Source organism: Phocoena sinus, chromosome 7 (assembly GCF_008692025.1).
Source record: "Phocoena sinus isolate mPhoSin1 chromosome 7, mPhoSin1.pri, whole genome shotgun sequence".
NCBI lineage: Eukaryota > Metazoa > Chordata > Mammalia > Artiodactyla > Phocoenidae > Phocoena > Phocoena sinus.
This window is the reverse complement of record NC_045769.1, coordinates 74,955,908-74,973,226: the sequence shown is the minus strand read 5'-3', so window position 1 is coordinate 74,973,226 and position 17,319 is coordinate 74,955,908. Positions and strand designations below refer to the sequence as shown.

At 41.0% G+C, this 17,319-nt stretch overlaps 1 protein-coding gene across 2 annotated transcripts in view; it reads right to left on the bottom strand.

Annotated features, from left to right (window-relative positions):
• The window catches only part of CYTIP (cytohesin 1 interacting protein), a 77,137-nt gene extending 66,405 nt beyond the window's left edge, over nt 1-10,732 (bottom strand). The window contains exon 1 of one of the 2 annotated variants that reach the window (XM_032636761.1): nt 10,653-10,732. Coding sequence is in view for 1 of the 2 variants with exons in the window: in XM_032636760.1 (XP_032492651.1) it covers nt 1,395-1,397 (3 nt within the window). In the remaining variant the exon portion in view is untranslated. Of the gene's footprint in view, nt 1-1,394; nt 1,485-10,652 lie in introns of those variants that run through there. The other variant, XM_032636760.1, reaches the window with a different exon arrangement.
• Between the last annotated feature and the right edge of the window lie 6,587 nt (nt 10,733-17,319).

The following is a 17,319-nucleotide window of genomic DNA, read 5'->3' as shown; positions in this document are numbered from 1 at the left end:
AGGAGGAACCTGAATTTCAGAGAAGGAAAACACTTTGCGCAAAGCCACAGGGGATTCAAACCCTGGTCTGCGGGGCACAGGCATGAATTACTTCTTCATCCAAGCTGCTCAGTCCCGCTCAGAGCCGGGCAGCTGGTGCGTTCTGAACCAACAGTCCTGCGATGAGATCAACAAGCTAGAGAAGCCTGACACTTTTTTCTCAAAAGTGACGTCCTCCAACACCTACATCTTTTACAAAGTAAAGATTCCCAGGGATATCTGTCCCACTCCAACTGATGACTTCCTGAATCTGAATCACTAGAAGTGACAACCCGGAACTAGTCCTTGAACACTTTTCATTTTTAAAAGTTTGAGATCCACTGCCCTGTGTCTTTCTTCTTTGACACCAAAAGTGTCCTTTAACAAAGCTTTCTTGGAGACAATGTCCTGACCTGTGGTGGTCTAACCTAAAAGCGTGACCACCCTGACGGGGATTTGAGGGAATACTGTGTGATCTGCTGCTCACAGCTCGCCTTTTGGCTGCAACTTATTTGATTAAGTTCCAGCTTCCTCTGCCTGAGCTCTGATTACCTTCTTCAGCCCTGTCTCACAGAAAGCACATAAAAGCAACTAGTTTGTGGACCTTTTTTTTGTAGCAGCTACAAAAAGAAATACCTTTTGTGATCAATAAATGTTTTTTAATTGTCATTCTTTGCAGATTGTACAGAGCTAAGAACAGAGTCCCTCTCCTCAGAAAGGCTAGTGTGGATATAGATAAGAAAATAAGCAAGTCTTCTCTCTCTGTCTCTTACACACACACACACACACACACACACACACACCGTAAATTTCCATTAGCTGCCTTACCCTGTCTTCATCATTAGAATATTGTGTTTGAGCTCTAGCATTCAGCCAATTTAAACCTGGCTTCTTACCAATTCCCTCTTTTCTTTTCTCTTAATAAGAACCTTCAACTTTCTAAATGAGCCTCTTCTATTTTTCCCTTCTTGCAGTAACGTCACACTCCTGTTTTTATTGGACCTTTCTAACTATTACCAAAAGTTGTCTGGATATTACAAATTCAACCTTTGCCTTGATAGAAGACATCCCTGTCATCAAATCTGCTGACCATATGCTATCAGAAAAAGTAGCAGAGACATAGTAACGAGAATATCAACAAAAACGAGAGATCTAGTAAAAACAAGAAGTCCAAAATATTTAGGAAATAAACCAGAAAGAGCCAACCAGCTTACTCATTAAACACTTGAATAAGGAATTCCCAATAATAATTCCGTCAATATTTTATTTATCTTATTAAAAAACACTTCATTAAAACTCGTTTGCTTCCTCCCCTTCCCCATATCAAAGACAAGAACATAATGAGAATCAACTGCATATTTCAAAGTCAAACTTACCATAGAAGTTGAGTTGGCAAATCTCAGTCAGAGATCCCTCCTGGTCTCAACACCAGAGCATATGAGGTGTCCTCTAGTCGGCTGCAGATGAATTTACAGCCCGCTGCAATGCAGCAAGACACTGACATTCTGAAAAGGAAATTTGATCTCACCCTAACTCATGCTAACCTCCTCATCTTTCCTGAAGGGGGTTCCCATCTATTTTTTCCAGGACATGGACAAACTGCTTAGTATCAAATACCTTACAAAGACAGAGGGAGCGTTCCGGGAAGATGGCAGAAGAGTAAGACGCGGAGATCACCTTCCTCCCCACAGATACACCAGAAATACATCTACACGTGGAACAACTCCTACAGAACACCTACTGAACGCTGGCAGAAGACCTCAGGCCTCCCAAAAGGCAAGAAACCCCCCACGTACGTGGGTAGACCAAAAGAAAAAAGAATAAACAGAGACAAAAGGATAGGGACGTGACCTGCACCAGTGGGAGGGAGCTGTGAAGGAGGAAAGGTAGGAAGCCCCTTCGCGGGCGGAGACTGCGGGGGGCGGAGGGGGAAAGCTTCGGAGCCACGGAGGACAGCACAGCAACGGGGGTGCAGAGAGCAAAGCAGGGAGATTCCCGCACAGAGGATCAGGGCCGACCGGCACTCAGCAGCCCGAGAGGCTTGTCTGCTCACCCGCCGGGGCGGGCGGGGCTGGGAGTTAAGGCTTGGGATTCGGTTGGAGCGCAGGGAGAGGACTGGGGTTGGCTGTGTGAACACAGCCTGCAGGGGGTTAGTTCGCCACGGCTAGCCGGAAGGGAGTCCGGGGAAAAGTCTGGACTTGCCGAAGGGGCAAGAGACTTTTTCTTCCCTCTTTGTTTCCTGGTGCGCGAGGAGAGGGGATTAAGAGCGCTGCTTAAAGGAGCTCCAGAGACGGGCGCGAGCCGCGGCTAAAAGCGTGGACCCCAGAAACGGGAATGAGACGCTAAGGCAGCTACTACCGCCCCCAAGAAGCCTGTGTGCGAGCACAGATCACTATCCACACCCCTTCCGGCGAGCCTGTGCAGCCCGACACTGCCAGGGTACCGGGATCCAGGAACAACTTCCCCGGGAGAACGCACGGCGCGCCTCAGGCTGCTGCAACGTCACAGGCCTCTGCCGCCGCAGGCCCGCCCCGCACTCCGTGCCCCTCCCTCCCCGCGGCCTGAGTGAGCCAGAGCCCCCGAATCAGCGGCTCCTTTAACCCCGTCCTGTCTGAGCGAAGAACACACGCCCTCCGGCGACCTACATGCAGAGGCGGGGCCAAATCCAAAGCTGAGCCTCTGGGAACTGTGCGAACAAAGAAGAGAAAGGGAAATCTCTCCCAGCAGCCTCAGAAGCAGCGGACTAAAGCTCCACAACCAACTTGATGTACCCTGCATCTGTGGAATACATGAATAGACAACGAGTCATCCCAAATTGAGGAGGTGGACTTTGAGAGCAAGATTTATGATTTCTTTCCCCTTTTCCTCTTTTTGTGAGTGTGTATGTGTATGCTTCTGTGTGAGATTTTGTCTGTATAGCTTTGCTTCCACCATTTGTCCTAGGGTTCTATCCGTCCGTTTTTAGTTTTTTTTTTTAATTTTTTTCTAAATAATTACTTTTTTATTTTAATAACTTTATTATATTTTATCTTTATTTTATTTTACTTTATCTTTTTTCTTCCTTCCCTCCTTCCGCCCTCCCTCCCTTCTTTCTTTCCTTCTTTCTTTCTTTCTTTCTTTCTTTCTTTCTTTCTTTATACTTCTACTAATTCTTTCTTTCTACTTTTTCTCCCTTTTATTCTGAGCTGTGTGGATGAAAGGCTCTTGGTGCTGCAGCCAGGAGTCAGTGCTGTGCCTCTGAGGTGGGAGAGCCAACTTCAGGACACTGGTCTACAAGAGACCTCTCAGCTCCACATAATATCAAACGGTGAAAATCTCCCAGAGATCTCCATCTCCACACCAGCACCCAGCTTCATTCAACGACCAGCAAGCTACAGTGCTGTACACCCTATGCCAAACAACTAGCAAGACAGGAACACAACAACACCCATTAGCAGAGAGGCTGCCTAAAATCATAGTAAGTCCACAGACACCCCAAAACACACCACCAGACATGGACTTGCCCACCAGAAAGACAAGATCCAGCCTCATCCACCAGAACACAGGCACTAGTCCCCTCCACCAGGAAGCCTACACAACCCACTGAACCAACCTTAGCCACTGGGGACAGACACCAAACACAATGGGAACTATGAACCTGCAGCCTGCAAAAAGGAGACCCCAAACACAGTAAGATAAGCAAAATGAGAAGACAGAAAAACACACAGCAGATGAAGGAGCAAGGTAAGAACCCACTGGACCTAACAAATGAAGAGGAAATAGGGAGTCTACCTGAAAAAGAATTCAGAATAATGATAGTAATGATGATCCAAAATCTTGGGAATAGAATAGACAAAATGCAAGAAACATTTAACAAGGTCCTAGAAGAACTAAAGATGAAACAAACAATGATGAACAACACAATAAATGAAATTAAAAATACTCTAGATGGGATCAATAGCAGAATAACTGAGGCAGAAGAACGGATAAGTGACCTGGAAGATAAAATAGTGGAAATAACTACTGCAGAGCAGAATAAAGAAAAAAGAATGAAAAGAACCGAGAACAGTCTCAGAGACAGTCTCAGAGACCTCTGGGACAACATTAAATGCACCAACATTCGAATTATAGGGTTTCCAGAAGAAGAAGAGAAAAAGAAAGGGACTGAGAAAATATTTGAAGAGATTATAGTTGAAAACTTCCCTAATATGGGAAAGGAAATAGTTAATCAAGTCCAGGAAGCACAGAGTCCCATACAGGATAAATCCAAGGATAAATACGCCAAGACACATAATAATCAAACTGTCAAAAATTAAATACAAAGAAAACATATTAAAAGCAGCAAGGGAAAAACAACAACTAACACACAAGGAAATCCCCATAAGGTTAACAGCTGATCTTTCAGCAGAAACTCTGCAAGCCAGAAAGGACTGGCAGGACATACTTAAAGTGATGAAGGAGAAAAACCTGCAACCAAGATTACTCTACACAGCAAGGATCTCATTCAGATTTGATGGAGAAATTAAAACCTTTACAGACAAGCAAAAGCTGAGAGAGTTCAGCACCACCAAACCAGCTTTACAACAACTGCTAAAGGAACTTCTCTAGGCAAGAAACACAAGAGAAGGAAAAGACCTACAATATAGAACCCAAAACAATTAAGAAAATGGGAATAGGAACATACATATCGATAATTACCTTAAATGTAAATGGACTAAATGCTCCCACCAAAAGACACAGATTGGCTGAATGGATACAAAAACAAGACCCATATATTTGCTGTCTACAAGAGACCCACTTCAGACCTAGAAACACATACAGAATGAAAGTAAGGGGATGGAAAAAGATATTTCATGCAAATGGAAACCAAAAGGAAGCTGGAGTAGCAATTCTCATATCAGACAAAATAGACTTTAAAATAAAGACTATTAGAAGAGACAAAGAAGGACACTACATAATGATCAAGGGATCGATCCAAGAAGAAGTTAAAACAATTGTAAATATTTATGCACCCAACATAGGAGCACCTCAATACGTAAGGCAAATACTAACAGCCATAAAAGGGGAAATCGACAGTAACACATTCATAGTAGGGGACTTTAACACCCCACTTTCACCAATGGACAGATCATCCAAAATGAAAATAAATAAGGAAACACAAGCCTTAAATGATGCATTATACAAGTTAGACTTAATTGATATTTATAGGACATTCCATCCAAAAACAACAGAATACACATTTTTCTCAAGTGCTCATTGAACATTCTCCAGGATAGATCATATCTTGGGTCACAAAACAAGCCTTGGTAAATTTAAGAAAATTGAAATTGCTTCAAGTATCTTTTCCGACCACAACGCTATGAGACTAGATATCAATTACAGGAAAAGATCTGTAAAAAATACAGGGCTTCCCTGGTGGCGCAGTGGTTGAGGGTCCGCCTGCCGATGCGGGGGACGCGGGTTCGTGCCCCGGTCTGGGGGGATCCCGCGTGCCGCGGAGCGGCTGGGCCCGTGGGCCATGGCCGCTGGGCCTGCGCGTCCGGAGCCTGTCCTCCGCAACGGGAGAGGCCACAACAGTGAGAGGCCCGCGTAACGCATTAAAAAAAAAAAAAAAAAAATACAAACACATGGAGGCTAAACAATACACTACTTAATAATGAAGTGATCACTGAAGAAATCAAAGAGGAAATAAAAAAAAATACCTAGAAACAAATGACAATGGAGACACGACAACCCAAAATCTATGGGATGCAGCAAAAGCAGTTCTAAGAGGGAAGTTTATGGCAATACAATCCTACCTTAAGAAACAGGAAACATCTCGAATAAACAACCTAACCTTGCACCTAAAGCAATTAGAGAAAGAAGAACAAAAATACCTCAAAGTTAGCAGAAGGAAAGAAATCATAAAAATCAAATCAGAAATAAATGAAAAAGAAATGAAGGAAACGATAGCAAAGATCAATAAAACTAAAAGCTGGTTCTTTGAGAAGATAAACAAAATTGATAAACTATTAGCCAGACTCATCAAGAAAAAAAGGGAGAAGACTCAATTCAATAGACCTAGAAATGAAAAAGGGGAAGTAACAACTGACATTGCAGAAATACAAAAGATCATGAGAGATTACTACAAGCAACTCTATGCCAATAAAATGGGCAACCTGAAAGAAATGGACAAATTCTTAGAAATGCACAACCTGCCAAGACTCAACCAGGAAGAAATAGAAAATATGAACAGACCAATCACAAGCACTGAAATTGAAATTGTGATTAAAAATCCTCCAACGAACAAAAGCCCAGGACCAGACGGCTTCACAGACGAATTCTGTCAAACATTTAGAGAACAGCTAACACCTATCCTTCTCAAACTCTTCCAAAATATAGCAGAGGGAGGAACACTCCCAAACTCATTCTATGAGGCCACCATCAGCTTGATACCAAGACCAGACAAGGATGTCACATAGAAAGAAAACTACAGGCCAATATCACTGATGAACATAGATGCAAAAATCCTCAACAAAATACTAGCAAACAAGGCTTCCCTGGTGGCGCAGTGGTTGAGAGTCCGCCTGCCGATGCAGGGGACACAGGTTCATGCCCCAGTCCGGGAAGATCCCACATGCCACAGAGCAGCTGGGCCCGTGAGCCATGGGCGCTGAACCTGTGCTTCCGGAGCGTGTGCTCCTCAATGGGAGAGGCCACAACAGTGAGAGGCCCGCGTACCGCAAAAAAAAAAAAAAAAAAAAAAAAACTAGCAAACAGAATCCAACAGCATATTAAATGGATCATACACCATGATCAAGTGGGGTTTATTCCAGAAATGCAAGGATTCTTCAATATACGCAAAACAATCAATGTGATAAACCATATTAACAAATTGAAGGAGAAAAACCATATGATCATCTCAATAGATGCAGAGAAAGCTTTTGACAAAATTCAACACCAATTCATGATAATAACCCTGCAGAAAGTAGGCATAGAGGGAACTTTCCTCAACATAATAAAGGCCATATATGACAAACCCACAGCCAACATTGTCCTCAATGGTGAAAAACTGAAAGCATTTCCACTAAGATCAGGAACAAGACAAGCTTGCCCACTCTCACCACTCTTATTCAACATAGTTTTGGAAGTTTTAGCCACAGCAATCAGAGAAGAAAAGGAAATAAAAGGAATCCAAATCGGAAAAGAAGAAGTAAAGCTGTCACTGTTTGCAGATGACATGATACTATACATAGAGAATCCTAAAGATGCTACCAGAAAACTGCTAGAGCTAATCAATGAATTTGGTAAAGTAGCAGGATACAAAATTAATGCACAGAAATCTCTGGCATTCCTATACACTAATGATGAAAAATCTGAAAGTGAAATCAAGAAAACACTCCCATTTACCATTGCAACAAAAAGAACAAAATATCTAGGAATAAACTTACCTAAGGAGACAAAAGACCTGTAGGCAGAAAATTATAAGACACTGATGAAAGAAATTAAAGATGATACAAATAGATGGAGAGATATACCATGTTCTTGGATTGGAAGAATCAACATTGTGAAAGTGACTCTACAACCCAAAGCAATCTACAGATTCAATGCAATCCCTATCAAACTACCATTGGTATTTTTCACAGAACTAGAACAAAAAATTTCACAATTTCTATGGAAACACAAAAGACCCCGAATAGCCAAAGCAATGTTGAGAATGAAAAATGGAGCTGGAGGAATCAGGCTCCCTGACTTCAGACTATACCACAAAGCTACAGTAATCAAGACATTATGGTACTGGCACAAAAACAGAAAGATAGATCAATGGAACAGGATAGAAAGCCCAGAGATAAACCCACGCACATATGGTCACCTTATCTTTGACAAAGTAGGCAGGAATGTAGAGTGGAGAAAGGCCAGCCTCTTCAATAAGTGGTGCTGGGAAAACTGGACAGCTACATGTAAAAGTATGAGATTAGATCACTCCCTAACACCATACACAAAAATAAGTTCAAAATGGATTAAAGACCTAAATGTAAGGCCAGAAACGGTCAAACTCTTAGAGGAAAACATAGGCAGAACACTCTATGACATAAATCACAGCAAGATCCTTTTTGACCCACCTCCTAGAGAAATGGAAATAAAAACAAAAATAAACCAATGGGACCTAATGAAACTTCAAAACTTTTGCACAGCAAAGGAAACCATAAACAAACGAAAAGACAACCCTCAGAATGGGAGAAAATATTTGCAAATGAAGCAACTGACAAAGGATTAATCTCCAAAATTTATAAGCAGCTCATGCAGCTCAATAACCAAAAAACAAACAACCCAATCCAAAAATGGGCAGAAGACCTAAATAGACATTTCTCCAAAGAAGATATACAGACTGCCAACAAACACATGAAAGAATGCTCAACTTCATTAATCATTAGAGAAATGCAAATCAAAACTACAATGAGATATCATCTCACACGAGTCAGAATGGCCATCATCAAAAAATCTAGAAACAATAAATGCTGGAGAGAGTGTGGAGAAAAGGGAATCCTCTTGCACTGTTGGTGGGAATATAAATTGAAACAGCCACTGTGGAGAACAGTATAGAGGTTCCTTGAAAAACTACAAATAGAATTACCATATGACCCAGCAATCCCACTACTGGGCATATGCCCTGAGAAAACCATAATTCAAAAAGAGTCATGTACCAAAATGTTCATTGCAGCTCTATTTACAATAGCCCGGAGATGGAAACAACCTAAGTGTCCATCATCAGATGAATGGATAAAGATGTGGAACATATATACAATGGAATATTACTCAGCCATAAAAAGAAACGAAATTGAGCTATTTGTAATGAGGTGGATAGACCTAGAGTCTGTCATACAGAGTGAAGTAAGTCAGAAAGAGAAAGACAAATACTGTTATGCTAACACATATATGGAATTTAAGAAAAGAAAATGTCATGAAGAACCTAGGGGTATGACAGGAATAAAGACACAGACCTCCTAGAGAATGGACTTGAGGATATGGGGAGGGGGAAGGGTAAACTGTGACAAAGCAAGAGAGAGGCATGGACATATATACACTACCAAACGTAAGGTAAATAGCTAGTGGGAAGCAGCCGCATAGCACAGGGAGATCAGCTTGGTGCTTTGTGACCACCTAGAGGGGTGGGATAGGGAGGGTGGGAGGGAGGGAGACGCAAGAGGGAAGAGATATGGGAACATATGTATATGTATAACTGATTCACTTTGTTATAAAGCAGAAAGTAACACACCATTGTAAAGCAATTATACTCCAATAAAGATTAAAAAAAAAAAGACAGAGGGAAACAACAAAAATTCAGTAATGCCTATGTGATCCTTTAGCCCTGTACAAATGGAAAATCAGGGTTCTTCATTCTATAATGAATTAAGTGGAGAAAGAAAACATTTCTTATCTGGAGTCACTCCCATCTCAATGTTTCACATGTGGCTTTTATGGGGATGCTAAACTTTCAGAGTTTCAAATACTACTTACTGTAAACTAACTACAAATTTTATTCCCCTTGCTTTTGTTTTCAGATTAATAATGATCGCAATCTAATTGGAAGGTACTTCCATAATTTATTCTGAACAAAATTTGAGACTTTTGGTTGACTTCATGCTGTTCAACTAAACCATGCTTACCTGAGTTTCCCCTTTAAAGCAAAGCAGGCATCATTTACACGGTCTATCTTTTCAATAGAAAACCATGTTAGCTTTTATCCCCATAACATTCATTTCCAGTCCCTAGAAACAATTTCTAGAGAGAGCAAATTTTCATGCATACAGCAGCTAACATATAAATATGCATCATGGAAAATTTTCCACACACAGAGAAAACATCATGATTTGGTTTGGAAAACAAGTCATTTTAAAGTTGTGGAAAATAGGATCTGTTCCTGCCTTTAAGGCAAGATCTGCCCCTGATATCGTCATTCTAGTTATTCTGCACCTGTAACCGGCTTTCCCGGAATTACCATGAGATATGCCTTGTGTGTGATCAGTTGAAAGTTCATATATTGTAACCTGAAAAAAAAAAGAACTCTTCTTCTAGAATTTCTTCATAAAGGACAACCGTTCTTAATAGAAAACAGCTTTTGTTTCCCAAATCACATTTGAACTGTTTAATTATTGAGTTTCTAAAAATCAAGGCAATTTTTATAGCAATAAACACATTGGAAAACATTGCAGCCTATGATTATCTATTGTGAGATAGAATCTCTTTTTTTATCCTCAAATTTTTTTTAAATTATAGGGAAAGTAATCATAACAATTGAAATTTTTACCCATGTAAAAGAAACACATCTTGTCTTATTGAGTCCCTTTTAAAACAACTCTAGTACTTTCTGCCAGTTACTAGTCAAGGTTCTGTATTGTGTGTCTAAAATCATATACACTTTAGAAACCAGCTGCTTTGACACATGCTCCCAGTTGCCTCTCTGACACCCTCTATCTCCCCTTCAGGATCTAGTTTGATGTATCCTCACAGATCAACCTGCCTGTCCCAATAGCTTCTTCCATGGCCGACCAAGAATCTGCATCCCTCTATACACCAGTTGCTCTAAGTGTTATTAAAATCAACCCAAATTCCATACTTCCAGAGTCTCTTGCAAGGTCTTAAAGAAATCTTTCTGGCATTTGCTCTGTCCCTACCTGTCCTGCAGGGCTGGAGGTAACAGCTGCGAGAAGGCAGTGAGAGCGGTGTGGCTGCCTTCTGGGAGATCCTGGTGCAGCACAGAGCTGGGGGAGGGCACAGTGAGGGCAGCTGGAGGAAGAGGAGGAGGAATAATTTGTGTGCCATTGCAAACATGAAATGGTGCCAAAAAAAACACCATTCTTCTTCCCAGGAAGTTCAAAGTGCTTTGCAAACATTAACTCATAAGACCAAGTAATCATGCAGGAATTACTACTTTATTATGCCCTTAAGGTAACCACTGCAAGCAAGGTCATGAGGAAAGAGAGTCTATTCATTGTTTTATTAGACCACAGATATTTAATGAGTACCTACTGTGTGCAGGGCACTGGCCGTAGAGAAACAAGCAAGACAGCCAACATCTGTGCTCCTCCAGGCTCTTATGCTAGTCTATGGCCTCTTGTTTGCACGATGAGGGCACTAAGAACCTGGCTACACTTCTTATCACACTTATTTACACTTTATTTTTGCCCAAATTGTTTAATGGAACATGCTCCATCCTTCAGAATGCCTATAATGTGCTAAGTGCTGAGCAAACACACATAAGAAAAATTTCTTAACTTAAATGTAAATCTCATTATGATGATAGGGATCGGGGAATATCAGTTCAAAGTGCTTTCTTTTAAGATGCCATAAACAAAGCTTTATTGTGAGCAACGTGTCTCTTGCAATGTTTGTGGAATTACTATAGGCAGACAAGAAAGTTTAATATCAGTAATATCATTCCAAGCAGCTTATATAAATAATTTGACTTTTAAAAATGATTAATCAGATGAGCGAGCATATTTGGTGAAGTGGAGAGCCTTTATCCATGGGTCTTTTTCCGATCTCTTTTTTATTTTATGTGACAAAACGGCAGGTCAGACATAGAAAGTGACTTATGACATTTGTAAATACTTCTCCTTAGGCAATGGACTCTAGATATTTTAAGGTATATGATTATCTAAGACTAATTGGACCACAGAGGCTGCTTTTTAAAAATGTGTGACTTTCTGATGATTCAAAAGGGATTTAAGCTGTTGTGTTTTAAAGATCCAATATAAGGATTCTAGTCTGTTCTGAGACTCACTCACTAACCCAACTTAGAGGTTGTTGCAGTCCTCATTCAGCAACTTACACGTAGTTTGAAAGGCAGAGGGAATTATAACACTACTTAAAACCCAACTTCAAACCCAACCCTCCCTAATAAACACTTCCCTGACTAAACAGAATATCACAGGGGTATAATATTAATTCGTCACTCAAGTGTATTAGTTTACACACATACCCAGTGAAATTCAAACTCTATATCTTATTAGTTTAATAGCCTCTGCATTGGGCCCCAAACTACCAGTCCAGCCTCAGCCTCATCTCCCCATTATTTGCACAGATTTTCATAATTTTCACTATATCTTACTTACCTGGAACTCTCTCTCGAAGGCTGCTCTTCACCCACTCTAACACATGCATATATTCACTCTGCCCACCTGGAAAATTGTTCAATTTTAAGATCCAGTGATATCTTCTAGTTATTTCTTCCCCATTTTCCACACCACTAGCTTATCACGTATTTAGTTATATAAGTATGTAACTAAAGCCTGCATATCTCATGAATATCTCATATATAGAGATATTTCTGCATATGTTCAGCAACTAGTACTAAATCGTTGTTGAAGTAGAATTTCCTACAAAACATCAAAATAGCACTTACTGAGGCTGGCAAGGTGATCAATTAAATTTGGGCTTACTCTTCAAGTGAAAGCACAAATGGGATGTTTAAAAACCCTTTATCATGCAGAGCTGCTAATAAAGAGAATAACATCAATTAAATAAAAAATCAATTTTTTTAAATTAAAAAGCTACTACAGGGCTTCCCTGGTGGTGCAGTGGTTGAGAGTCCGCCTGCCGATACAGGGGACCCGGGTTCGTGCCCCGGTCCAGGAAGATCCCACATGCCTCGGAGCGGCTGGGCCCGTGAGCCATGGCCGCTGAGCCTGCGCGTCCGGAGCCTGTGCTCCGCAACGGGAGAGGCCACAACAGTGAGAGGCCCGCATACCGCAAAAAAAAAAAAAAAAAAAAAGCTACTACAGTAACATCAACACCATTGTCATTCAGCTTTTTACCCTTTAAATGAGCCAGGACCATACTCTACTCCAATTATAATCATAACACTGAAGAGAAAACGACATACTTAAGGAATTTCTACAGGGGATGAGAAATAGCTAACCATTGACAGCAGTGACAATACTAGCTGAAGCTACTTATTTCTGGTTTCAAATCAAACAAATGGAAGAGAAGGATAGGGAAGGGCCCAAGAAAAAAGAGGAAAGGAGAAAAGGGAGGGATTATATTTCTGTAAAAGATTATTCTTCAAATTCATTTTTGCCATTTTTGTCTTTATGAAAGTGAGAAAAGCAGATGTTCTTATAGGTTGTACAGAACATAGTGGTAGGCAGTTGAAGATAAACACTACTTAGTAAAAAAGTTCTGTCTCTAGAGCTTTTTATAAAAATTATTTGCAGGGCATCCTGCTTTCTTTTCATTCTCTGGATCTGAAATATCTATGATCTGTTTTCTAGTTTTACCCAAATATATTTCAGGAAGTCAATAATTGAACAATGTTGGTTTGTACGTTTGTGTGAACTCTTGTGTGTTCTGTTTTATGTAAACTTAGTTGATAAAGCGGTTGGCAGGGTTTGAGAGGATTGACTCTAATTTTGAAATAAGTTCTACTGTGGGTAAAATGTTATTAAACAGCATTGCAGGCTACAGAGAAATCGTTCATGGAAGGAAGAATCAACCGAGGAAGCAAACCTCATTGTTGTCCTATTTTAAGAAATTGACACAGTCACCACAACCTTCAGCCACCACCCTCATCAGTCAGCAGCCATCAACATCAAGGCAAGACCCCCCACCAGCAAAAAGATTATGACTCGCTGAAGGCTCAGACAATGGTTAGCATTTTTTAGCAATAGTTTATAATTTAGGTATGTACATTTCTTTGGACATAATGCTATTGCATAGTTAATAGACTACAGTATAAACATAACTTTTATATGCACTGGGAAACCAAAAAGTCTGTGTGACTCAACTTATTGTGATATTTGCTTTATTGCAGTGGTCTGGAACCAACCCTGCAATATCACTGCGGTGTGCTTCTACTTTGTGTGTGTGTGTGTGTGTGTGTGTGTGTGTGTACTCTTGTGTGAACCTGTGCATAGCACGTATATTTAAGACCTCATACTTTCAGTGGGCACAGCGAAGTGCTTTGTCATTCCTTGTTAGCTCATCTGATCCTCACAGCAACGTTTTAAGGTGGATATGTACCTTACAGAAGAAGAAATTGAGTCTCAGATAGATTTAGTAACTTGCAGAATTAATATATAAATCCAGGCAGTCTGACGGTTCTCCCAAAGTTCTTCCTGTCATATACCATGTGAATACTTTAAAAATTATTAGAGATGCAGCTTTGATTCTTTACATTTCTTTAAAAATGCCAACATTGTACCCCTATTTACTGAGCAAGATGTATACATATGATACACAAAGATTTATTTTTTTTCCTGGATACCTGGAAGTCTTCTAAGAAAGCCACATGTCATCCAGGGGATGCACTCCTTGATTAATTAGACCTCATCAACATGCAAGCAAATATTTATTTTTAGATAAAACCCCAAACTTTCAACCTTCATTAATTCTTTAGCAGGCAATGCAAATTCATTTTTCCTGCCAAATCCAGCAGAGGGCAGGATGCTCCCACCAACAGCCAGCTAGCTGGTGCCAACAGCCAAACCAGAGCAACTGCTTCGTAGAGAGTGTTCTACCTTGAGAGCAATCATCATTTTCTCACCTGGATCTGATAAAGGGTGTAGGCTTGAGCTGCGAATAGCGGCTGTGGGATGTGGCCTCAGAAACGTCAGGAAAAGTTTTGCTTTGGAGGTTGCCCATGTTTTGTTTGGGACTTGAAATTAAGATACCTGGAAACCAGCCAATTCCAATTATCTTCCTGAAATATCTTTCTGAAGAGGCTACACTAGGGAATTAATTTAAAATGTGGCATGATAATTTCTGTTTCAGGTTTTAGGCTGTCTGAGGTCACAGCTGGGCTATTACACTCACATGTCCTGTCTCAGGTCGCCCACCTCAGCCCACCCTGCACCTGCCAGCTCTCTCTTTCAAAACTTCTCGTGACTTCCAACTGCTTGCCCTCCTCTGCCTGTCATTACTGCACAGTACCCAATGATAGGGGCTAATGACCTCCTGCTTGCTAATTCAAATCCTCTCTCTCTCCCCAGGCCCAACTCAGGATCACCTCCTCTAAGAAGTTTCTGGAGATCCCAGCCCCATCGATCATCATCAAGAAATTTTCACCAAATGAAATACTAGGTGAAGGATTTATACTAGGTCTTGGATCTAAAAATATATTGCCCGTTCCTCCTCGTGCAGGTAGTAGCATGGTCAATGCCAAATGGAAGGGAGCAAGGATAAAAACCACAGCTCACAGTAGGGATAAACCAGGGCTTCTGAAGGTGGTAGAAAAATTGTAACAATCTGCTAGAGTTTTCAAACTATGGACTGGAAGTTTGTCATTGGTACCTCAAAGGTTTCCAGAGTTGGGTGGTGGCTGGGGAAGGGATGTTGTTTGGGCAGGCTTTCCATCACTCTACCACACACTCCTCTCTCCACATGTCCCCTGATGGAGCAATTCCTTTTTTCCTTGTATTATTTATGTACACCTCTGGACACTACATACAGATTTCCTTTAAAGAAAAGGGGCCTTAGAAAATAAGCAAATAAACAATCCCTTCGTCAATAATCACAACAGCAAAACAAATGTTTACAAGTTTGAAAATCATTGCTTAAAAATCCAAAGACCTGGGCTTCCCTGGTGGCGCAGTGGTTGAGAGTCCGCTTGCCGATGCAGGGGACGGGGGTTCATGCCCCGGTCTGGGAAGATCCCACATACCGCGCGGAGCGGCTGGGCCCGTGAGCCATGGCCGCTGAGCCTGCGCGTCCGGAGCCTGTGCTCCGCAACGGGAGAGGCCACAGCAGTGAGAGGCCCGCGTACTGAAAAAAAAAAAAAAAAAAAAAAAAATCCAAAGACCTTTCTTTACTCTTGAAGTAACCAAGCCTGGAGAGGGGGAAAGACTGAGGTGGGTTTCTGGCTGGAGGGTGAGAGAAATAAGATCTGAATCCTTATATTTAGTCTCTAAAGCCCAAGATGGGGACTTCCCTGGCTGTCCAGTGGTTAAAACTCCACGTTTCCAGTACAGGGGGGTGTATGTTTGATCTCTGGTCAGGGAACTAAGATCCCACATTTTAAATAAATAAATTATAAAGCCCAAGATGCTCTCCACTAAAAGATGGGGCTTGCATTGAGCCTGAAGGAAGAGGAAGCATTAAATAAAGGAATGAAGCCCTCAGCCACCAGTGGATACAGCATTCCAACCAGTGCAGCTACTCGGAGCAAAGTGAAAGACAAAATGTGTTTGCATGGGCTTGACCAGCAAAAGAAGATTAAGGTTACACTTTTCAGCACACTTATTGAACACTGACTATGTGTAAGGCAATGTGTGGGACAGAGCGGTGAATGAGATAGAGGTGGCACCTCTCTGTGTGCATAGAGCTTACATTCTAACAGGGGAGACAGACAGGATTGTAACTTGATAAATGCTGCATTGGAGAAGTTCAGGGTGCTACAAGAGCATTCTTAAACTCTGACCAGCACCACTTCCTGGATTACTCATTTGACCCCATCTCTTTAATTATGCAAGAAATCACCTATATTCTAATAGCATAAAATCCTACCTGGCTCTCCAGAGAACTTCCCCACCCCCAAGACAGGCTCTAATCCCACCCAGTCTCCTCCAATCTGGGACTGTTCCTCAGCCTTATATTTTCTTTGTCTTTCATGACCTTGACACTTTTGAAGAATACTGGTCAGTACAGAACAGTTCATAAAATGTTCTTCAATTTGGGTTTGTCTGATGTTTCCTCATAATTACATGAAAGTTATGTGGTTTTGGAAAAACACCAAGAAATGATGTTGTGCAGTTTTCAGTACCTCCTATCAGGAAATCCATGATGTCAGCGTATCACATTATTGGTGATGTTAACTTTGGTCACTTACATTGGTGTCTGCCAAGTTTCTCCATTGTAGAGATACTACTTTATCTTTGTAATTAGTATCTTGTAGAGAGATATTCTGAGATTATGCAAATATCTTGTTTCTAATTATGTTTCTGCCTACTGATTTTAGCATCCATTGAGTCTTCCTTATGACAACTATTACTGGGCATTTGCGAAATGGTGATTTTACATTTCCACCATTCCTTCTACATTTACTGATTGGAATTTTACTGTAATGAAGAGCAGTCTTTTCTGCTGTATTTATTTATGTAGTCAGTCATCTGTATTAATCAACAGACGCACAGATATTTATTTTATTCAGTGTGTTATAATCCAATATTGTCATTATTTATTTTGTTACCCAAATTATCCCAGCTTTGGCAACTGAGCTACTTCAGGTTGGTGTCCAAGCTTTTCAATATGCTCCCATCATTTATTGAACACTTACTTTCTGGTACCACAAGATGATCAAGGATTACCGTATGCTTTCTGCACCCAGCCCTGGATTCAGTCATTTTA